Source organism: Equus asinus, chromosome 15, assembly GCF_041296235.1.
Source record: "Equus asinus isolate D_3611 breed Donkey chromosome 15, EquAss-T2T_v2, whole genome shotgun sequence".
Taxonomy (NCBI): Eukaryota; Metazoa; Chordata; class Mammalia; order Perissodactyla; family Equidae; genus Equus; species Equus asinus.
Genome location: NC_091804.1, coordinates 44,390,843 through 44,415,409, shown reverse-complemented (window position 1 = coordinate 44,415,409; position 24,567 = coordinate 44,390,843). Strand labels below are relative to the sequence as shown.

At 43.9% G+C, this 24,567-nt stretch overlaps 2 protein-coding genes across 5 annotated transcripts in view; one reads left to right on the top strand and one right to left on the bottom strand.

Moving 5' to 3' along the window:
• LOC106825313 (beta-1,3-galactosyl-O-glycosyl-glycoprotein beta-1,6-N-acetylglucosaminyltransferase 7) overlaps positions 1–18,732 on the top strand; it is a 30,647-nt gene extending 11,915 nt beyond the window's left edge. For 2 of the 4 annotated variants that reach the window (XR_011494698.1, XM_070486164.1), the window contains 2 exons: positions 12,094–12,158; positions 17,074–18,732. Coding sequence is in view for 3 of the 4 variants with exons in the window: in XM_070486164.1 (XP_070342265.1) it covers positions 12,094–12,113 (20 nt within the window). In the remaining variant the exon portion in view is untranslated. Of the gene's footprint in view, positions 1–2,611; positions 11,203–12,093; positions 12,159–17,073 lie in introns of those variants that run through there. The other 2 variants (XM_070486163.1, XM_070486162.1) reach the window with 1 other exon arrangement.
• RTF2 (replication termination factor 2) overlaps positions 1–23,064 on the bottom strand; it is a 39,945-nt gene extending 16,881 nt beyond the window's left edge. The window contains exons 1-5 of the mRNA XM_014832033.3: positions 22,728–23,064; positions 19,530–19,624; positions 18,739–18,832; positions 15,260–15,399; positions 11,209–11,287 (exon numbers count right to left, since the gene is read on the bottom strand). Of these exons, the coding sequence (XP_014687519.1) occupies positions 11,209–11,287; positions 15,260–15,399; positions 18,739–18,832; positions 19,530–19,624; positions 22,728–22,796 (477 nt within the window). The 5' untranslated portion in view covers positions 22,797–23,064. The remainder of the gene's footprint in view (positions 1–11,208; positions 11,288–15,259; positions 15,400–18,738; positions 18,833–19,529; positions 19,625–22,727) is intronic.
• Between the last annotated feature and the right edge of the window lie 1,503 nt (positions 23,065–24,567).

The following is a 24,567-nucleotide window of genomic DNA, read 5'->3' as shown; positions in this document are numbered from 1 at the left end:
CTGCTGAAGGACGGTCTTTTGGCTTTGCCCTCAGGAGACTCTCCTTGAGGAACTGTGAATTTTTTTGCCCCTTTGTCTGGTGTCCCAGAGGTTTTAGTTACCAGGACAATACACAAAAGCAAGATTTGGGGTGGGGGAGAGCAGTGTCCCTCTTGTGTGAAAAGTCTGGAAGAGAACTGGCTGACTGCAGAGGAGTTCGCAGGCACATCAGTTTTGGGGAAAATGCCCACGGGGTCGAAGAGCTAGAACTTGGCTCCTGGGGAGCTATTCACGCCTACGCTCCTGGGCTGGCTCTCCCCACCCACCCGACCCCCAGTTTGGAGATGGCTGCTGGAGAGGAGCAGACAGTATCTGGGAGAAAAAGATGGATGACGAACAACTCACAGCACACGAGTCCAGCAGGGAGATGCGCGGATGCTCTAGGAGGATTCACGGAAAGGAAAGCAGAGGGTACCTGACCTGGAGGGGGCTGGAAAGTGTCGTGGACAGAGAAAGCAGGAAGACTAGGGCAAACCCTATGTGAAGGGTTTAGGTATGGTCCTCACGTTTGAATACAGATTAGATATGCAAAATAAACTAGGTTCATCCAGTCCTTGAGCTGTTTAAAAGACTCACCTAAAACAAACAGGTTGTAGACAAATAAAAAATGTAAAATCCAACACCAGAATAGTTCAAAATAGTTCACGTGCACAGCCATCCTCCTGACAGGTACTGGGTCAGAAGGGCAAGAATAATTTTCTAGTATCTTAAAAAGGTAGATATGATTCAATTAGGGAGACAGTCACATAGTAAGAAGGTAACAGTTAAACAAGACGCTAACAAACCACCTTGGCCTTTCTTTGGAAAGCAGGTGTGCATTGTCATTACACACCAGGGTTGACGGGACTAGTCAATAAATGCTCATAGCAGGGGGCTCAGATTCTGTCTGAAAACACAATTCCCTTAGGCGCACAAACAGTATAGGAAGTCATGAAGGGTTGCTGCTATCAATAATAAAGTAATGATTCAGAATTATTATAGTGGCAAACAATATTTCAATAACGTTTGCAAAAAACCCGAGTTACTCTAAATCTTAAAAATCATCATTCCCTAAAAGTAAACACTTCAGAAAGTTCTTGCCATCTTGAGGTTCAGTGCGCAAACTGTTGCCCCAGTAAAGCGGTAACACAGCCAGCCATGGCCAGCATTTAGAATCAGCCCCCGGCCCAGGCCAGGCCGTCAAACTGGAGCCTGGCTCTGGGCCTGCAGTCAAGCATCACGACAATTCTCAGGTGGAAACTGTTATTAGTCACACTTGGCAGATGAGGAACCCCAGGCTCAGAGAAGTGAGGTTGCTCCCAAAGTCACAGGAAGTAGCACAAGAAGTGACAGAGCTGGGTCTCAAAGCAGGCACAGCTCCTGGCGCCACTGCACTGGGCGAGCTTATGGCACAGCTCTGCACACGGAGTGACAGCCATCCCATTACTATCAGCCACAAAGAGTTCGTTTATTTTTAATCACTAAAACAGCATTAATACAATGCTCTGAAATGTTTCATTTGTTTGTGTCCCTTTTGGTTCAAATCCATATGTATATAAATTTATCCAGTTATGATGGTGCAGCGGATTCTGTTTTCACCACGTCCTTTTTCACACTGCTTGTCTCCATACGTATATTTTTCAACTGGTTAAATGTAATTCTATTGTATGACACGGTACCAAGAATGCCTGTCAGTTAAAAAGATTTCATTCTGGTAACAGCTGCCACGTACACAATGCTTACCATGAGCCCCTTCTAGCCCCTTCCGAGAGAACGTCTGCTCAGTAGGGGAAAGGTCCTTCTGATTGTTTTCAGTTTTACAAACAACACCGGACATTTTTGTGCACACAGTTCCACCCCCTTTTCATAATATTTCCTTAAGATAGGCTTTTAGCAGGAGGATTACTGGGCTGGCCTGGGGAGAGAGCCGGGTCTCACACACAAGCTGAGAGCGAGCTTCTCTGCAAACTGCAGGCGATGAGGGAAACCACGCCCAGTGTTGCTGGGAGGATTAAGAGGGAGAGAGTTGGAAGAGCCAGGCACAGTGCCAGGCACATACAAGGCGCTACTGAGTGCCTCTTGAGGGAATCCAGTCAGCACTGGATTCTAACCATACCTCCGATTTTAACTACTTCTCTCTGTATCAAACACTCATCTGCAAAACCAAGGAAAGCTGGAAGCAATGACTTACTAAAACCAACACAAAACTTAGGAACGATCCACAACCAAGGAAAACACTTAAAAGTTGATGGAACTTCGAAGCTATCAGAATTCAGATTTACCCGGCACATGGGCGCGCTACTGCATCTCCCTCGTGCTCATGGCTGGCTAAAATTCCACAGTATTCACCTAAAGGAGCCCTTAAACATTTCAGAGAGCACTAATAGAAAGACAGAGAACTTCTCTCCCATCACAAATTCAAAATTCATCACAAAAGCCCGGTCAACGCAATCATGGAAATCACATTTAAGGTGAACTCCCGCGAGGCAGAGAGGCCTCACAGACCCCTTAGGAGAAGGGTGCTGCGTCTGTGCGTGAAGGTCAACTGACAAGGAAGCAGCAACAGCAGCTAAGTGTGCGTTTCTCTTTGCAGGTCACTATGCCCAGGAGAGCTGTGTGTATGGCCCAGGAGACTTGCCGTGGATCATTCAATCACCTTCTTTGTTTGCCAACAAAGTCGACCCTTCAACAGACCCTCTTGTGGTGACGTGCTTGGAGAGGTGGCACAGACTTAAAGTCCTACAGCAGGCAGAGGTTCCCGTGGAAGCACAGTGGCATTTTCAACAGGAGAGTCACTTTAATACGAGACTGAACCGCTGAGCTGCAAGTTACAAAGAGCATCCGCTTTCTTGTTGGTATCATTCTGTTCCCCGATTTGCAATAAGAGAACATTCAACCAAAGAAGAAAAAACGGGAAAATCATTCCTTGATAGAAATTAGTCCTAATACGCATTTAGAAACATGCTATTGACAAGACTATGCTATTGATCACAGGCCACTTTTATAGCTTTGAGAGAGAAATCACAAGAGAAAAAGTAACTCAGGGTACTGCTGGTGACATACTGAAAAGCCACCTGGAAGGCTGCCTGCTTCAGTAAGAAGTTGCTAAAAATCAAAATTCTCCAAACACTTAGATCCAGGCTCAAGTTAGAATAAGAACACATCTTGTTTTGAAGCAATTTAACAAAGAACAAGACTCCCACTGAAAATGAAAATATGCTTATCTAAAACGGTCCTCTGTGGCTGGGAACAATGTAACTTTGTTCTGGTAATCCTAGAAAAACACAAAAGAGTTTACTTCCTTTGCGCAAAGTGAAATTAATCTGGAGTTGAAACACAACTTCTTAAAAGGCCGCCACGAAGCTCTGCAGCGGGCAGCGCAGTCTAGCAGCACTTTCGGAGATGATGGCAATGTTCCACGTCTGTACTGTCAATACCGACCACAACCACTCGTGACTTTGGGGCACTGGAAATGTGGCTAGTAAAACCAATTAAGTGAATCTTAACTTTTAGTTAATTTAAAACTTTCTTAACTAATTGAAATTTAAATAGTCACATGTGACTGGTGGTTACCATGCTGAACAGCATGGGTCAAAGGCATGAATGGTCTTAATTCTCTCTACTCACAGATCCAGGTCTGTAAAAAGTCCATGACTTTGTTGTTTCATTGAGGACTTTACATAATATTCTTTTTCTCTAAAAGAGTCTGTGGCATCACACGAGACTGAAAATGTATGACCATTAAATAGCACAAGATAAAGTAACTAAAATAAGGAAAAGCAGGAACCACAGGAGAGGACACTAAAGAAATAAATGTATAATTCAAAGGCAAAGTGTAACAACTCAGTAAACTGAAGCTTCCCAAACACAGAAACGGAATCAAATCCCCTTCGAGTCCATGAAAATAGCCCTTGAAAAGCATCAAGCTGATCAGACGGAAAAGAGGCTTTGAAAGCAGATCCCACAAACCAAACTTACGCTAACCACAGAATATCAGCATCTTTGTTTAAACAACATTTCTTCCTCAAAGATATGTAATTCTAAGGAAAGCACACACCGAAAATGTTAAGACTGCCAAAGAGAAGAACACACGAGCCCCAGGACAGCACTGCTTTTCTCCACATTTTGATGGGCAGACAGTGCTCAGGGGTGGTGCTAACTGGCCACGTTCGGACTGGCGGTTCAGAAAGCTTGATTCACTACGGCTGTGTCCCCTGTATTTTATAACAACTCACCAGCAAGTAAATGCAAACCCCATTAAAAAAAGGGAAGAAGCTTAAATCTTTTCATGTTACTTGAAACACAAGCCTGCCTTCACTCCATTTCAATGTCAATCCATAGTACAGTCATATTACCATGAAAAGGGTCCTAATAAGAGTGTCTACTTAATAGATTTGCTATGAAGACGAGCACTTAGAATAATGTCTGACACTTTTCACCATGAGGAAGCCGAGGCACAGGGTGACGATGGGACAGCCCCAGGAGCACGTGGCTAAGAAGGTGGAGCTGGGATTTGGACCCAGGCAGGCAGTGTGGCCCCAGCGTGCAAGCCTTTACTATACCACCTTACCCCACACAAAGGAGGACCAATTCAAACGTACACCTGCCCTCAAAAGGCTCAAACGTCCTAACGGAAGAGGCTACCTCAACAAATCTTTTCACTAACAGATAAAACAGAAACAATAGAAGTAACTTAAAGGCATGGTGGCGTGGAGCAGCCAGGGATTTGGGAAGTACGGGCTGGTTTAGTGGAGTGTCAGGGAGGCAGGGACGGCGGAGGCTGTGAGGCAGGCAGCTGCCATGAATGGGACAGGCCAGGAGAAAGCAGCAGCCTCGGGCAGCATCAGGACCAACAAGAAGCCGCTGCTCACTCTGCTCTGAGCCCCTCCACTGTGCTCATTTGTAAAGTAAAACAACAAAAATAAACCATATGTAAAAAATGTCTGAAATACACTGCCGTGGACCGCGTCTTAAAGGGGACATATTAATAGGGACTTGAGATAATTTCTTTAATTCTTTGGGAACAGAAACTTCTTGCTAACATGTAGAGTCTACTGTTCAATTTTTCTATTAGATTTTCTTTCATGTAAAAGTTTAAGGCTGCCTGTGCCGTATGTTATGCAATTCCCTGAGGGTTAATATTCACAGACATAAAGATGGCAGAAAGCTAAATAATAACCTGAAGGAGGCCAGGGCCTGAAAATCAGAATTCGCTGGCCACTTCTGAAGATACCCCCCTCCCTTCCCTAACTTATTTTCTGCCCTTCTACTCCACCCCTCCATGAAAAAAACAAAAAACACCCACTATGAGTGTGAATTTTTGTTTTACTTCTGATTTTAAAACATTCACAGACCCCACTCAGCCTAAATAATGAATAATCACAAAGCCTAAATAAATGAAGCTGGCAAGCCAGCAAGTCACATGCCACCGATCATACTTCTAATATCTAGATCCGTGGCTCTCAAACTCGATTATGCAGATAAATCCCCCGGGGATCTTGTTAAAATGCAGATTCTGATTCCTGGGTCGGGGGAGGGGCCTGGGAATCTGCATTTCTTAAAAAGAGAAAACAAAAACCCGCCAGGTGATGCCGATATTGCAGGCCCATGAGACACACTGTGACTAACAAGCACATCGTTTACTTTGCAACCTGTAATTACTCTAATGTCTGTCTTCTTATTGCAAGAAGGAAAGAACACAGTAGGGCATACAATTAATTTTTTGGCTAGTGATTTGTTTATAGTGAAAACAAAAAAAACCTAGCAACTACATCTCTTTGGACCCTGTTTACTGAAATCCAGGGTGTACGCCATGTTTCAGAGTCCAGAACCAGAGGAATTTCGAACCCCCGAGTCTCTTCTAGTGAACTGACAGGCCAAATGCAGCCGGAACTAGAGTGACAAGTAGAGAAAATGTGCACCCTAAGAATCACTGAGGTTCCTGACATTGGTTTCTCTAAATTTCAGACATTACCTAAAAAATGAAAATGTTTGTTTTAGACTTTGACCCTGTAGCTTTATCTCACTTCGTTCACATTTTCATGATACACTACAGTTCCTGAAACTGCACCATCTTTCTTCCTTTTGGTAGTTTGGCAGAAATGGGTGGTATTCACCTCTTCTTCGTGGGCATCCAGCTAGACTACATTTCCCAGGCTTCCTTGCAGTTAGGTGTGGTCACATACTGAGTTCCAGCCAATGGAATGTGAGCAGAGTGATGGACAGCACGTCCAGGCCTGGCCCATAAAAACATCACACGCTAGATACTCCCCTCTCTGCTCCTATCAGTCAACTGAATGGAGAATACTCCAAAAACCAGAAGAGGTCAGAGCGACAAGACAGCAGGAACCTGAGTCCTTGAACTTTCCTTGGAAGGAAGTTGCCCAGCCAGGAACTTGCACTGTATTAGCCACTGGAATTTGGGGGCTGCTTGTTACAGCACTTGGCCAACCATGATTGATACACTTAGTACTACCAGGCTTTAGAGACTTTAAATTAGAAGTATGAGTTCCACTCCTGATAACAGTACACAAATTTGTCATTTATTTCCTCATTTAAAAATGTTACCGTTTGGAATCTTGGATTTAAAAGGAAAGCATCCAGGAATTCACTATAATTCCCTCATTTTACATATTAGAATCTAAAGCCCAGAGGGGTGAAGCGATATTCCCAAACCAGTGCTGGTGTGAGAGCCAAAACTGACACACACCAGGCCCTCAATATCGGTTGCATGAACGAATGAATAAATGACTCCTACTCAAGTGTGCCACTGTCCCATGCTCCATGATTTTCTAAAGTGTATAGTGTCATCAGTTGAATTGTGCTCCCCTCCCCCACCAAATTCATATGCTGAAGTCCTAGCTCCCAGTACGTCAGATTGGGACCTTCTTTGGAAATCAGGTCTCTGCAGATGTAATTAGTTAAGATGTGGTCACTAGGGTGGGCCCTAATCCAGTATGACTGGTGTCCTTACGAAAAGGGGAAATTTGGACACAGAGACAGACGCCATGGAGGGAGGACGATGTGAAGAGACACAGGGAAAAGAAGGCCGTCTGCAAGTCCTGGAAGGAGGGCTGGAGAGATCCTTCCTTCACAGCCCTCAGAAGAAACCAACCCTGCCGACGCTGCGATTTCAAACTTCTGGCCTCCAGAACTGTGAGACAATAAATGTCTAAGTCCCCCAGTTTGTCGTACCTTGTTATGGCAGCCCTAGCAGACGAATACATAGAGTAGTGACCCTAGCTATGCAAAGGCAATTTTTATGTAGATTATAGTAGTGACAAGTGCTCATTATCTTGCTCTTCTGGCAACAGATTTATTTGAAGAAAATTTTCTCCCGGAGTTATTCCTGAATGACAGCCAGTGTCCTGTCTTGACTGCAGGTCTCAAGAGCCACGGCAGCCACCATCAGGAGAGGGAGGAGCCAGAGCTTCTGGTCCTCACCTGGTGTCTGCTTCAACTTGTTCAACCCCGCCCAATGCAGACAGTTCCCCTTTCCTCCTGCCTCCTTCCCTTCAAGGCACAGACTTTCAAAAGTTCACTAGTGCTCAGTAAGATTTCCCAAGCACCAACAAAATGATTCTAGAACTCTCTTGCAACGTTGCATTCCATGAAATAAAATCAACTTCTCCGTAAAGCTCTGTGCAGACAGCCCTGTTTTGCCGCAAGTGTGTCAACCTGGTTACTACCATGGATGTCTGACGTGAGCCTATGCAAAGGACAATTGCACGCCAACCTAAGAGACGGTTACCATTATGGGTAGAAGGAAAAAAAGTCTGATTGCTTTAGATCATGAGTCCCCCGAATCTGGCTGCCCATCAGAACAATTCTGGGAACTCTTAAATACAAGTAGAAGTCCACAGGGCTTTACACCAACCCTGAAGATGTTGATCGAGTGGGTCTGAGATGTGGAACGGGAACTTGAGCCACCGTGGTGATTCTAAAGCGCAGCCTGGTCTGGGAACCACGGATTTAGGTCAGCTGGCTTCCGCAATAAATTTCAGCTTCACGTCCCGCCTTCTTATATTTATATTCTTTCAAGCAGACTGCCTGAGCATACTTAAAAATGTGTGTGACACTTAAACAACATCTTCTATATTGTGTCTTAAAACACACACACATCTGAATACAGAGCACTTGTGCAAAGTTCCTTTCTCGCTCGTAGGAATCCCATGCCAACTGAGGTCCCTCTCCTTCCCAAAGCTTTTCGTATAGGCTCCTTTGCCGCACCTGCTGTCAAAGTCTTGATCTTGTTCAGTCTCTGTCATCTTGCACAGGTCCACACATTTATGCTCCCAAAGCACTCTGCTGTTGCAAAGGCATCAATGGCTCCCTACTGCACTCCCACCTGGACCTGCTCCTTGGCTGGGCACTCGAAGTTTCCGCCACACAGTCAGACGCACCTTGCGCTCCCATCTCCGTAGACTGCCTGGGTGCCTCCTCCCCCGAATGCTGCTGCCGCTCCTCCTCCTCCTCTTCTCAACATCCTCCACCTCTTCCACCTGCTCCCCTCCCCCACAACACACGCCATCACTTACAACTGTCTCACAAACTTCAGGCATTCTCCAGCCAACTGTAGTCAGTATCTTAATATTTTTCTTTAAATCTACATATTGTTTCTACTTAAATTTACTCTCAAAGTTAACTTTATATTCCTACCATAAATATAAAAACAGGAACCATTGCTATAAAGTAACCATAAAAATACAGAGAACACAAAACAGTCTTGCTAAACTCTGCGTGTAAGGTTCACTCTCTTTTAGCAGCTCAGTGAGTGTCAGAGAGGTGTTATAAAGCTTTACTAGGGCCAAATGGAGACTTTCTCCTCAAGGCAGGCAGCCGGTCTGAAGGAAAGCCAAAGCAGGAGTGACTATCTTGCTGTCTGGTGTCTTGTAGAGATGTTGGTGTCCTGTCCATGGACCACCCCACATCAGCACCCCCACCACCAAGCAGTCGTGTCCCAATCTCTGGGAAAGGCTGACTGATGAGAATCATGCTCTGCCTTCGAGGCTCCTTTATGAAGCCACTTCTCACCAGGACAGTCAAAAGAAAGTTCTCCAGCTCCTGAACTCCAATAACATCTTTACCATGCACCTGGGACCCGGCCTCAGAAAACAAAGTGGAATATGGCTTCTATGTAACGTGATTTTGGCAGGACTGCAGTCTCCTTGAGTGCACGGACTGTGTCATCTACATTCTGTTTTCCTTGGAACACCTATAACATCATCTTTAACACAGGATGTAAGAAATACTGGTGAATACATGACACAAATCAATTCCTGAATGCATTCGCTGAATTCTGTAAAAGCTTAATGAGACAGATTCCAAATTCTATGATGGCTTTATTCATAATCCCCCCGAGCTGGAAACAACTCCATGCTCCTTACTGACTTCTTCACCACCAATGGCCTTTTGCCTATCTCTGAGTCCCAAACAAACGGATTCACCCAGTTGGGCTTCATGTCTGGCTTCTTTTACAGAGAAACTAAAGTACATCCTGCCCAGCTTAAAGCTGCCTTCGGGCTTCCCACTACTATTATAATAAAATCTACAAGCCCCAGTGTGGCCACCTGGGCCCTACAGGAAGTGACCCTTGCCTAACCCTTCAATTTCATCTACTTCTCCTCTCCTGTCTCCATCCTCCACCACACTTTCTGTTCCTTGAACTAGCAAAGTCCTCTGTCACTTCTGAGGTTTTGCTCAAGCTTTGCTTAGCTGGCTCCTTTGCACCCTTTAGGTCTTGGCTCAAACCTCCAGAGGCGCCTTGGCTGACCACCACCAAGGCAGTCTCTCTGCCCCCCGGTCCATCATCCTCTCGTGTCTTTCCTAGCACTTGTCACAATCGATAGTGCCTTGCTCAGTTATTGTCTATTTCTCCAACTGGAACGTGAGTTCCATGAAGGCAGGGGCTGTATCAATCTCATCCGCCATGATATCCCACCATACAGTGCCTAGGACAGGGGCTGGCTCATAACAGTCATTCAGTGAAGGCTGGTGAATGAAAGAATAATTTACAACAGGGAGAAACAGTACAGGGAGGCCTAATGAAATTCAAGCAGAGTTAATATGGGTGAAAATACAGACAGGAGTTGTTGGCATCCATGACATTTAACTAAATGCCAGGCTTTCTGTGGGCCAGCAGAACACCAAAGACACAAACATTCTGGGTTACAGCAACAACACTGCGAAAGCCAAGTCATCAGTATTTCCTGCATGTGAGCTGAGCAGGTGAGCTCTTACATTAAGTTATCTGTTCACTCGTGTATTTACTGAGGACAGGTGACATGCCCTGGAGAGAATAAGCCCTGGAGGTATGAGATGGACAAGCCTTGCTCCCTGTGCTCAAAAACTCACAGGTGGGACACAGAGGATTTTTAGGGTAGTGAAAATACTCTGTAAGATACCATAGGATGGATAACTGTCATCGTATATTTGTCCAAACCCACAGAACATACAACACCAAGAGTGAACTCTGAAGTAAACTAGACATTTGGATGATGATGATGACGTCTCACCGTAGGTTCACCAATTCTAACAAATATACCACTCCGTGGGGGTGTTGATAATGGGGGAGGCTGTGCACGTGTAGGGCAGAAGCAGATGGGCAATCTCTGTACTTTCCTCTTAATTTTGCTGTGAACATAAAACTTCTCTAAAAAAATAAAGTCTTATAAAAAAAAGAAGAAAAAACCTCTCACAGTCCAGTGGGGAAACCAACATACAAATACCAATTACATTCTGCCGAGATGCATGGGATAACAAGGTGCGCAGGGAACAGGGAAGAGGTTTAGCAGCCAAGGTTCACAGGGGAGTGAGCCCTCTGGAACCAAGGTTCACAGGGAGCAGGAGCCCTCCAGGCTGGCAGGTCAGGGGAGAGGAACAGGCACAGGGAAGCGATCACTCTGCAACTAAGTTCACAGGGAGCAGGAGCCCTCCAGGCTGGCAGGTCAGGGGAGCGGCCCCAGCTGGGGGTGAGCTGGACAGGCGGGGACATGTCACAAGAGGTAGTTTGAGCCTGTACTTCCAGTGGTGACGAGCTGTAGGAGGGTTTTAAGCAGAGAAACTACTAATTAGATCCGTGTTTCAGAAAGAATTGAAAGATGTTGAAATGACACGTGGAGGGAAGGACACTAAACCATCTGATCTCCTCACTTACTGAGAAGGAACACACGACACGTGTAAACAACTCACTGTGTGACAAACTTCCGCTTTTATCTCTCTCAAGGCTCGTTCAGAAAACACGCAACCACAGCACCGCAGGAAGCAAAACCTGGAGAAATGAGCAATTATGGAGAAGGACAAGTAACAATTTTTAAACTGTTACCCAGATTATCAATGAACATTTGTTCAATTTACACAAAGGCCAAGAACCACAAAGAGACAAATGGGCCATTGAGGCCATTACAAAAAAAATCAGTATGTCCAAAATAAATATATATATTGACATTAAAACCACCAACATAGGCCATAGTCCCATTCCTACCCCCTTGCAATAATCCTTTCGAATAAGATCTGTCCTATAAATAAAAATAGATACATTAAAAAAGAAACACTACAAACAAAAAGTCAAGGACAGAATAGGAACTCAGGGAGAAGATATTTTAAATACATATGAGATTAAGAGTTTATGAGTATTCAAAGAGGTGTTAAAAAGCAATAATGGGGCTGGCCCCAGGGCCCAGTGCTTAAGTGCTCGAGCTCCACTTCAGCAGCCCAGGGTTTCACGGGTTCAGATCCTGGGCGTGGACCTAGCACCGCTCATCAAGCCAAGCTGATGGGGTGTCCCACATGCCACAATAAGAAGGACCCAGAACTAAAATATACAACTATGTACTGGGAGGCTTTAAGGAGAAGAAAGAAAGAAAAAAAGGATTGGCAACAGATGTTAGCTCAGGGCCAATCTTTAAAAAAAAGAAAAGCAATAATAAACATTAAATAGAAAAATGGGCAAAGGACATTAACATAGAGTTCACAAAAGAAATACAAATGGCCAAAATATATAAAAGATGTGTAACCTCAACTGTTAATTAAAGAAATGCATTTCAAAACAATGACATGTAATGCTTTCCCTATCAGGCAATAATGAAAGAGCCTAGAAGAACCCAGTTGGAAACTAAGGAAACAGGCCCATCTGTTGGTGGGTGAGTACAACACGGGGGGACAACCTGGCGGTATCAAGCAAAGCATCACTTTCAGAATTCCTCTATAGAAACATGCCCCCAAGTCCGCAAACCCGCAAACACTTATGAAGCTGTGTAGTACAGCGCTGTCCGTAACAAGGAAAAAGGGGAAATCACCTAAATGTTCACCAATAGGGGAATGGGTAAACAAATTATGTACAGCTACTAGAAACAATAAGGTAAATCTGTATATAAGGTCATGAAAACATGTTCAAATTAGACAAAGAAGTAGGAAAAAAAAGAGGTTTCAAAATATGTATAACACGATCCCACAACTGTGGGAAGATGCGCATTTTATATTTCTCTTTGCAGAGGTGGAGGGGAGTGTGGTGTGTGTGCCGGTGTGTGTGTGTGGGGGTGGGGGGAGCATTCAACACCAAACAACTAATAATGCTACCACCAGAGGCCAGGACTGGGGGAAAAGGGCAAAAAGCACTTTCACAGTTTTACTTTATATATTCCTATAAAAACACCACAATAGATATTTTCTCCAGTTTCCCCGGGAGTATAATGGATACAAATTGCCCTAACAAAAATCCAATTAACAACATTGTCCTAAATTCATTAAATGTTGTTTAGGATCAAAAAAGATTTCTCTTTTACTGATGCTTACTAATTATTAGAATTTAGAAAATTGTTTTTCTTTAAACAAAGGCCCAGTGTTTTTATTATACTAGTGATTTATTTCTATTTTTCGATAAATTTAAATCTTTATCATACAAACTTTACTAAATATACAAACTAACCTCCAAATCAATTTTCTAGTGCAGAGGCCCTATTTTTTTTTTTTCTTGAGGCAGATTAGCCCTGAGCTAACATCTGCTGCCAATCTGCCTCTTTTTGCTGAGGAAGACTGGCCCTGAGCTAACATCCGTGCCCATCTTCCTCCACCTTATATGTGGGATGCCTGCCACAGCATGGCTTGCCAAGTGGTGCCATGTCTGCACCCAGGATCCAAACCAGCGAACCCCAGGCCGCCGAAGCGGAACGTGCGCACTTAACGGCTGCGCCACCAGGTCGGCCCTGCAGAGGCCCTATTAATAGCAGGAGGTCAAAGCCAAAACAGGCAAAACTCACTTAACTGGGAAGAGAAAAAGGGGAAGAGACTAACCAGAAAATGAACGGGAAAACACTAGGAGAAGCCATGTCACAGCAAGAGGCTACAGGTAACCCCTGCTCAAGACCCCAGAGTTCAGTTTCTACTAAGTTCCTCTTTTGCGATAAACTATGGTTTTCTTAAAAAGAAGCAGGAAGTCAGACACAAAAGGTCACATATGGTGATTCTATTCATAGGAAATATCTGGAATAGGTAAATCCATAGAGACAGAAAGCAGACCAGTGGTCACCAGGGGTTGGGGGAAGGGGAGAATGGGTAGGCGGTTTTCTTGTGGGGTGAGGAAAGTATTTTGGAACTGGATGGAGGTGGTGATTGCACAACCTTGTGAGTACTAAAAACCACTGAAATGTACACTTTAAAATGCTTAGTTTTATGTTATGACTTTCATCTCAAAATAGTATGTGCACACCCCCCCCCCACACACACACAAGTAGGACAAGGTTAGGAACATGAATCTGTTCCCTAGAATATTTCCTGCTTGACCCAAATGGTGAACTTAGCTTTTTATTTTTTATTTTATTTTATTTTTTTTTAAGATTTTATTTTTTCCTTTTTCTCCCCAAAGCCCCCCGGTACATAGTTGTATATTCTTCGTTGTGGGTTCTTCTAGTTGTGGCATGTGGGACGCTGCCTCAGCGTGGTTTGATGAGCAGTGCCATGTCCGCGCCCAGGATTCGAACCAATGAAACACTGGGCCGCCGGCAGCGGAGCTCGCGAACTTAACCCCTCTGCCACGGGGCCAGCCCCCTAGCTTTTCATTTTTATTTACTTTTGTTTTCTCAGCTTTATTGAGGTCTAACTGACAAATCGGAAGTGTATGTACTTAAGGTGTACAACTTGATAATTTGACAGACCTATACACTGTGAAATGATCATCACCATCAAGCCAATGAACATATCCTTCACCTCACATAGTTACCACTAAATGGTGAACTTTGAGAGAGAGGCCTAAATGACTTACATTCACACTATTTGAAGAGTATAATCTTTAAAAGCACACAGTCCTTGGGCCTTAAATTTTACTTCTCTCCAAATCCACAAGGCCACAGTTATTCCACTGGAGAGCCTGTGCTTCGTCTCTCTGGTGTAGTGTGCCACACACCGCACACATATGTCTGTTAAATGAGTGTGTACAAATGTGCCAGAGCGCCCAGAGTAAATGTGGTTGTTTACTGCTCAAAGTTCTTACTTACTTGAGATGCTTTTCCCCCCACTTTCTTGAATTGAAAATAGTAAAAAAAAAATGCTACCTTTCAACATGTGGTATGTTAGATGGAAGTTTCTAGAGGACAGTCTATTAAAGATACTTCTAATGGTGTGAAAAGGGTTTAAAGCTTTTGCTTAGCAAGACATCCTATAAAAAGGTACCTACTAACCCATTCAACATTCGTATTTTTTTAAGGGGAAAAATATACAGGTCACTTACATTTGCCATATAAATTTCAACCTAAAATTTCTGGTGCCCTAGCCAGAGCATTTGTTAGCTACAAATCAAAAGCAAGTTATCATTATCAGCTGGACCATTTGCTGAGTGACAGACCACCCACTCTGTACCATTGTTTTCTGTTGCATAGTTTCTGGCAATTATAAGGAAATAGGCTTTGTCTGATGGAAAACATTTGTCCTTTGCTTTCTTTCCCATAGGAAAAGATCAAATAACTCAACTTGTCTCATAAGTGTCACATGAGAAATTTTTAAGTCCCTCTTTACTTGAGGTTCTCAAGAAACTACAGAACACTCAAGAACAGAAGGCCACAGACAACAAAGTTGGGTGGCCTTCAATGCCAGAGTACAAAAAGGGAATGAATGTGGTCTGGCGAGGAGCAGCCTCTAAGACACTACCCATACCAAAGCGTATCTTACAGAAGCGCATGTGATTACAAGCTAGGGCACAAATCCCAACAATACTAGCATCATTTCACCAGATTCCACATCCACTACTGACCTGTGTCGGCCATTCATCTCCAAGCCCACAACAGGGCAGATGAATCGTGCCCGCTGGAGGTCATCGTGTTTGTCACCTTTGGTGTTTCCTTTATCTCCTTCCCAGGCGGGATTATCAGAAAGCCTTAGTTCTGTCACATTCTGTGAAAAAACATCAATATTTTAAGAATTCAAGGGCCGGCCTGGTGGCACAGTGGTTAAGTTCGTACACTCTGCTTCTGTGGCCCTGGGTTGGTGGGTTTGGATCCCGGGCGTGGACCTACACACTGCTCATCAAACCATGCCATGGAGGTATCCCATATACAAAACAGAGGAAGAGTGGCACAGATGTTAGCTTGGGGCCAATCTTCTTCACAAAACAAACAAACAAAAAAGCATATACGTCGGGGCTGGCCCTGTGGCAGAGTGGTTAAGTTCGCACGCTCCGCTTTGGCAGCCCAAGGTTTCACCGGTTCGGACCCTGGGCACAGATATGGCGCCGCTCGTGAGGCCATGCTGAGGCAGCATCCCACATGCTACAACTAGAAGGACCCACAACTAAAATATACAACTATGTACTGGGGGAATTTGGGGAGAAAAAAGCAGAAAGAAAAAAAATGATTGGTAATAGCTGTTAGCTCAGGTGCCAATCATAAAAAAAAAAAAAGAATTCATCTGATAAATGGATAATCCTTAGCCTTAGTAACCACCCAAATCGACAAAAATTGCTATTCTAGTACCTTCCTATCCAAATCTCTAGTTCCTAGCTACTTTCCTTTGGCCATCAATTAATACGGATATAAAATTAAAAATAAACTGTGATAGGAACAAGATTTTGAAAATACACTGACCAGTAAATAAATTAATTTCCATTTTGCAAACATTTTACTATATAAGGAAAAGTAACTTCTGACATCAAAAAAACATTACTCCACTAAGAGAAAGCTTTGTACTAATTCCATCCAGAAAGGAATGCTTGCTTTTTTTCTTTTTTAAATAAACTCATTAATTGCTTAAGCTGTTTGGTTTCTTTTTGAAGATTGGCCCTGAGCTAACATCTGTTATCAATCTTCCTCGTGGTTTTTTCCCCTACCCAAAGGCCCAGGACATAGCTGTATATCCTGCTTCTAGGTCATTCTAGTTCTTCTATGTGGGATGCCATCACAGCACAACTTTACCAGCGGTCTGTAGGTCCACACCCAGAATCCGAACCAGTGAATTCCGGGATGCTGAAGCGGAGCGCACGAACTTAACCACTCAGCCACAGGGTCGGCCCCCAGGAATGCCTTCTTTACCTGCTGATGAATCCTCACGGAGGCTGCTTCATATTATCAACCATCTGTGTTTATTTAATAGTTGAATAGACAGTAAAATCTGTGAGGCCACAGCCTAATGAGTCCAAGGCAAACTATTAGCCACAGAATACTAACATATTCCAAGATCTGGCCATTCAGGTTTATAAAAACTCAACTTCCTGGGGCCAGTCCCGTGGCCGAGTGGTTAAAGTTCACGTGCTCCGCTTCAGCAGCCCAGGGTTTCGCCGGTTCGGATCCTGGGCATGGACATGACACTGCTCGTCAGGTCACGCTGAGGCAGCGTCCCACATAGCACAACCAGAGGAACTCACAACTAGAACTCACAACTAGAATATACAACTAGAATATACAATGAGGAGCTTTGGGGAGAAGGAGAAGAAGGGAAAAAAAAAGATTGGCAACAGCTATTAGCGCAGGTGCCAATTTAAAAAAAAAATTCAACTTCACAAGGAGTTCGACTTACCCCTCTTTTAGCATTTGCGGCATTTCTTCACATTTAACCCCATCATTCTGATTTCAGAACTCTGGAGAGCAGCTGAGTGCCTTGAAAGGAAAGCCACCATGCACACCGTCAGCTTCCCCGCTGACAGCTGGCATGTGTCTCGAGTTCTCAGCTCAGAGCATTTGTGGACTAATCACTGACAGCAATGATCATCTACATTTGCGTTACTTTCAGTCCTTTTGTCTTTACAGTTGCAACCTCTTGCAAGTTTTTTTGCATTAAAATTAAAAGTTCAAGCACATACACTGAATATTGTTTTTAGTATAGAATTATATAAATTAATTTCAATGATAATCACACTTGTGAGGTAAGATAATTATGCTACCATGGGTTTTCAGGAGCAAATTCTCTTCCCAAAGTAAAAGATGACGGTCACTTCTACAGCACTACCATTAGCTGCATTTCAGAATTACCAGTTCGCCTGAAATGTCTCCTATAATTACCCAGGAATTCAAACAAAAAACTTAATAATAAATAAAAAAGAAAATAATACAAATAATAAAATAATAAAAAGGAAAGAAAAACCCCAAAGCCTTAGACCAGGAGTCCTGGGCTCTGGTTCCGGGTCAAGCAGCTCATGACCCAGCCGTGTGGCCTCAGTGAGTCATTTACGCGAGTGTTCTCACCTGTGAGATGAAGTGTTTGACAAGCTTGATGGTCCCCAAATTCTTCACTACTTTTCTAATTCTTCTCCCATTAACCAGATTTGAAAGATTTTGTCCTCTCAACTAACTTCCTTTATTAAAAAACTTGTTTTTACACTTTTATCAAAGAACTATAATCAGCAGGCGATGACCACAATGGTTTAATAGTAATCTACCTATAAAATTCTCTAATTCTATACAAGTGTCTTCCAAATTAACAAGTAAGTAGCTGAGTTTTAACTACAAAAATAATGTCTCCTGGGGCCGGGTCCAGTGGCATAGGGGTTAAATTCACACGCTCTGCTGCAGTGGCCTGGGTTCACTGGTTCGGATCCTGGATACAGACCTATATACCTCTCCTCAAGCCATGCTGTGGCAGGCATCCCACGTATAAAATAGAGGAAGACGGGCACAGATGTTAGCTCAGGGATAATCTTCCTCAGCAAAGAGAGGAGGATTGGTGGAGGATGTTAGCTCAGGGCTAATCTTCCTCAAAATTTAAATAAATAAAAAATTTTACAAAGTAAATTTAAAAAAATAAATAATGCCTCCCAATACTTACACAGCACATTAAGAGTTTTCAAAGCTCTTTCACACTTTTTTTGTTAAAGATTTTATTTTTCCTTTTTCTCCCTAAAGCCCCCCCAGTATATAGTTGTATATTTTTTCTAGTTGTGGGTCCTTCTAGTTGTGGCATGCCGCCTCAACATGGCCTTGAGAGTGGTGCCATATCTGCATCCAGGATCCGAACCAGCGAAACCCTGGACTCCCGAAGCAGGGCGTGGGAACTTAACCACTCGGCCACGGGGCTAGCCCCTCTTTCACACGTGTGAAATCAACAGATTTATAATGCAGGAAGCACAGGTGTGGGAACTTCTGGCTTGAACTTTGAGCACCTGCCCCAAATCACACCTTTGTCAGGCAGCTACATGGCACTGGAATTCCAAATTTCTGAGCTCGGTCTACAATGCACAAAAAGTCTATAAAATGAACCTTAACCACGGAGACCCTTGGAGCATTTCAGAATCGCCTGTCTCACCTTGATGCTTTTAATGTGAGAGGCTGCCTTCCCAAGAGCCTTTTCAGAAGATTTGTCCAGCAGAAACTCAATGACGGCGTCTTTGTTGTAAAGTCTGCAACAACAAGAAGGACCAGTCAAAACTTTCTGGCAGCAATCGACCTTCACACGGAGGAGGAAGACTAGAGCGAGCACAATCCAAAGTCATTTACTTTTGATAACAGAAATGTCCTGCATTACTAAAACAGTAAATTTAATCCTATCTCAACTACTTCCAGAGCAAAGAAAGAAACACACTAGTTTAAATCAAGGACTGCAAACTGGCAGTCTGAGGGCTGAATGGGACCTGAACAAGGATTTTAAAAATTGGGAAATATAATTCAAAAGTACACATTTTCAACTTTTCTTGAAAAACACATGTGCGTGCACGCACACACACACAAGTTCAGAATCACCAGGCCCACGTTCTTGAACTGCAACAACTGGCTAGAAGTGAGCAGCAGCTACCCCTTTAGACAGGATATGAACTCTCCAGTTTCCCCCAGTCCCCACCATTTCCTACTGCCCACAGGGTTCCTTCATGCATTTACGTTTACAATTTAGCTCCTATTGGCCCCTGAGTTTTTGACCCGTGATTAAATACACCCAACTGAATCGGAAAGTGCAGATCTACATTCAGAGACAGAGGATGATAACCCAGGCTTCACAAATTTGAGAAAATTCACATATGGTGAATCAAGAACTGCATTTACACATTATAATTCTTTTTAAAATCATTTAATAAAAAGTCATCTTACGTAAAGGAACCATACCTGCCAAGTTCACAAGCAACTATTGGTCGCCTTAATATTTCTTGACTTAGAGTACAATAGTTCCATTGGGCCACTAATTCAGCATCTTTGTCAACCTAAGAAAAGAAAAAAATCCTTTCAATTAATTTTCACCTCTGAAAAACATATGGTCCACAGTTCTTTCACATAAAGGCTTATTCAGTAATAGCACACTGTGACAATTTTTGTTTTCTAAATCAAAGACAGTGACACACGAACCTGGGATTTAAAATGTCAAAGTAATCAACACTATGTCAAATAAAGTCCCCTCTAAACATGACACCACAATGAAACAGTTTACATCAAATTATTAAATTGCTTATGCAAACTACATTTAAACATTAATATTTATATCTTAACAGCAAGCTAGGAAGCCATACAGAAAAAACAAGCAGTATAGGCTAATTTCTAACAACGGGAAAAGCTCCAAAGTTTTAGCAGACTTTAAGCACTAAGAATTGAGAAGATAGGCATTTTTTTTTTAAGTTCAGTACAAAGGCTATATCATTCTTTATAAAATCACCAATTTAACACAAGTGCTTTTTGCAAACTGTTCTTTAGGGAGCATACCAAATCCTTGCCCACGCTATGAAAATCCAGATGTAAGAGCTTCCATAGCCCACAAATGATACTTTTGCCTATATAATATAACATGTCCCATGCTTTCCCCCTAAAATGCCAAACCTGAACAATGGACCAGGATGGCACATCTGGGAAAAAAGAGGAAGAGAAAAGGACAAAATAAGGAGAAATTCCCTTAAATTTAATTTTTCTAGTAACAATTGCTTAAGCATTTATGGTGTGCCGGGTGCCGCGCTAAGCAGTTTCTGTGACTTAATCTTTCAGCCCTCACAAAAACCCTATGACTTAGTATTTGTACCTTTGTTGTGGAGGAAACTGAGGCACCAAGAGGTGAGGCTGCATGTCCAAGGTCACTGAGCAAGCAGACGAAGGAGCTGGGATAAGAAGCCAGCAGGCTGGCTCTAGAGACCAGGCTTTTAATCGCTACCTGTTATTTCAAACCAACCAAAACAAAACCCACACTCGGCAATTGTTATTTTATCCACTCCCCAGATCCGAGAGCCACACTTTGGCAGCTTAAACAGCTTTTATCAAAATTCACACTGCAGTAGAGCCCCGAGAGAGACCCGCCCCCAGTAAAGTTGACCTACTACATCTTTTGCCGATTCAAAAAGCCACATTCAGCAAGTCCAGGACCTCCCTTCTGGAGCCCCCTCCGGCTTCCCCCACAGTCCTTTACTGATTCAAAAAACACTTGGGAGAGTTGGGGACAAGGAGAAAAGTGATAAATTACTTCTTACTCAGGGATTTAAAAATTGGTCCCTTGAAAAAACTCCTGAAAACATTTTTTCCCAGGTCTCTCTTCTTTTCAGGGTAAGGTCTTAAATCAGAGCAATTTTGGGCCAGACCAAACACATCATATGAGTAATCAACAAATATTAAATTGTTATATATCTATTTGAAATGCAAGCTCCACAGGGCTGGACTCTGTTCACTGCTGTACCCCCCGTGCCTAGAAGGGTGTATATGCTAAGCTCTTCGTAAGGATTTGTTGAATAAATGAGGATGTCAAAAGTCCATCCTACTGAGCACTCTGGTTGTTTCCAATCATCCTTTCTTCATTTCTAGCCCCTTCTGACACCTGTTTCTTGCCAAGCCTTTCATTAAGCTACTCCTCTTCAGCCCTGGCCACAAGTTAACAAAACTGAGCCAAATACTTCTTTGGCAAAAGCTCTCCTGAGTGCCAACTATCCAGCATGAGTCTATGCAGATGGAGATATGGTTAGAGGGCACAGTCCATCCATGTGGGTGTTCAACCATTCTGGCACTCAACACATTTAGTGGGTGTCTGTTGTGTGGCAGACACATTGTAGGGGATACAGAGGTAAGACATACAAGGTCCCTGTCCACAATAGGAGAGTGACAGACAATAAATAAATATAGTGATAAGCACTGTAAAGAAAGGTAAAGCGGCAGAAGAGGACGGAGATGACTGGAAGTAAGGTGTATTTCAGCTACACTGGACATTTAAGAACTGAATTGCAGTAAAGAAACAAATGACACAAATACCTCAGTGAAGAACATATCAGGTTGAGGAAATTATACTCCAGGTAGAGGAAAAAGGCCTTTGTAACGGGAACAAAATGCAAGAGCTGGAGAGGAGCAGAAAATGAGGTGGAAAAAGACGCAGGGGATCAGGTCACACAGGGCCTTATGGGATTTTATTTCAAATATGAAGGGAAGCCTCTGGCGTGTTTTAAATACAGTAGTGATATACGGGATTACCTTTTAAAAAGAATTCTCTGGTTGCTGAATGGAGAATATAGGGAGCACCGATGTGTGCCAGGCACTGTATTAGGTGCTTTGCATGCTTCTATTATTAAAAAGTAACTGCTAGTGCTAACTTTGAAGTCCTGAATAAAGAGATGGGAATCCTGGCTTCATTTACCGACCAGTTGTATGATCTTCGTCACGTTACTGACTCAATTTCCTTGCCATTAGCATGAAAATTCTTACACATAATTTGCTCAATTACCTGTGATAATTAGGGATTATTCACTAAATTTACTGTGCCAGGAACTGTGCCAGTTGTAGAGGCGGGAAAAGGCTAGCTTCTACCACCAGGAGCTTACCATCCCCTGAGACCGACATTAATCAACCATGAGCAGCGCACAGGGTGGTAAGAGAGTTTTCAAGAGAAGGACCTGATCTCATGGCGGTAAGGGAACGTTTGGGAAGACTTCCCCGAGAAAATCAGGTTAGTGTATACAAAGTTCAATAAACAGCGGCCATTTGGATCACTGTTACTAATGGCACCTAGGCTTCAAATCCTGGCTCTGCCACTTAGTAATTATGCAAATTTCTCCTCTTGATACTCAATTTCCATGTCTGAAAAGCGAGGAGAATGACAGTACGTCCTAACAGGGCTGTTGTGGGAATTACAGGAGATACCCCACATTAAGCGTACTGCCGGGTGAATGGCAACAGCAAGCACCCAATAAAGGTCCGTTATTAACGTTTGTTGTTAATTTTCAGTTCCCGGAATGGGATGAATGAGCGCAGCTGTGTCTGGAACCCCGCTGGCTCCCCCCGCCCCACCTCCCCTCGCTCCCTAGGGGTCTCACCACCCCCAGTCCCCACCCGGCCCACGTGGCTGACCTTCTCAACCTTCTTCGGCCCCTTCACCAGTTCGTGCCTCTTGGGGATTGTTCCCCCGTCGCAACCCATCGCAGGCCAAGAGTCAGTCAACAGCAACCACCCACAACGGTCACTTCCGGGGTCCCCGGCGACTGCGCGGGTCACTTCCGGCGCGCCGCGGTGACGCAGCACGCCCGCCGCGACGCAGCGGGGCGGGGCGGGGCGGTTGCCAAGCCTCGGTTGCCATGGAAAGCGTCACTTAGCGCTGGGCGTGGCCCCAGAGCGCGAGCTGGGCCTCGCGTGCGACGTGGGCTGCGGAGCGTTGCCGGGTCTGCGTGGCTGCGGCCGGTCCCTTCCTGTTTCCGGCGGCGCTGCATTTGTGCTGCGCGATCGCAATCGCTCTCTCACGCTCGGAGGGCGGGGAGCCGGGGCGGCGCGGGCGGGGGTGACTCAGGAGCGCCCACTGACCTGGGCACCGTGCCACCACCCAGTTTGTGTCACTGTGGGTCTGCGTTCCCGAGCCTGGGAACGCGTCGAGGGAAGGAGCTGCGTTTTATTAATGCAATTAATGATGCGTATCAATGGGATCTGTTATTTCAGTTAAGGTTTATGTGTTTAAAGGAGAGCATACCTTTTTATTGAGCGCTGACTGTGACCTAAGCGCTCAACAACAAATCCTGTGAAGGATGTTAAAGGAGATATTGGAGGAGTAAGTGTCTCTGTCTAAGGCCTGAAACTTCCTGATACTGCCAGGTACATTGTATGTATTTGAAATATTGCGTAGTTTGTACATGTGTGTATTTCATTCACAGCCTCCTGAAGCCCAAGCTAAAATTTTTTATTTCTTAAAAAGCAGACAAGCAAAAACAGACGCAGATATAAAAGGTACACTGATGTTTCCATGCCTTTTCCAAGAGACAGGCTGTACTGCGTCTATAATGAGAACACAAGTCTGTTGCAAAAGCCCTGCTGAATCCATGACTATTTGCTGTCATGCTCTTGAGTGTCTCTCCGTTTGTTTCCTTAATTGTTATAAATATTAGGGGACGGCCTATCTACTGCAAGCAAGGTGGACCTTTGTGGTTGGACGTTACCCTGTTGACCAAAAGGAATCATAAAAAGCTGAAAATATTCCCATGTGGGAACAGAAAATTTGTGGATAGGAAAACTTGAAGGGCTGTAAGATTGGGTTATCTGTTACTGCAATTAATGGGAATTAAGGAATATGTAAACCCTTTAATCAGTTGGTCTCTCATTGGCTTATGATTTTTTAGGCCAGTCACAAGAATTGTAACCTCTGTGAGGGTAGGGACTTTGTTTTATTCTCCATTGCACCTTCAGTGCCTGGAGGAGTCTTTGGCACACTGGATATTAATTTCCTGGATAAACCAAAAGAAAGCGCAGACTCATTCAGAGAGGCCAGACCAGCCCAGTTTTGGCAGACCCTAAGACTGATAAGAATCCCATTTACAGGTGAGGAAACAGAAGCTAGAAAGATCAAACGACTTGTCCAAGGTCACAGAGCCAGTAAGTGAGAGCTGAGAATGTTTCCAAGATTAGTTTTCTCTGCAGAAAATCAGATCCAGAACGGCAAAAACCTAAGGATCTTTAGATAGACTCTCAAACCCGTGCTCTTTTCTGGCAAGTAAACCTGCCCCTCACCAAGTTCACTTGGGGAAGAAAAAATAAAAATAGCCTCTGTCTATTAAACCATGACTATACACTGGGAGGTTTGGAGGCATGACACACCTGGGACGCAGACATACGAGGTGTTTTGGGTCAGGGGCACACAGCAGGTGAGTAGAAGCTGAGGGACTTTCTCAGATGAGGCCCATCTAAGTACAAACACCATGTTCTTTAA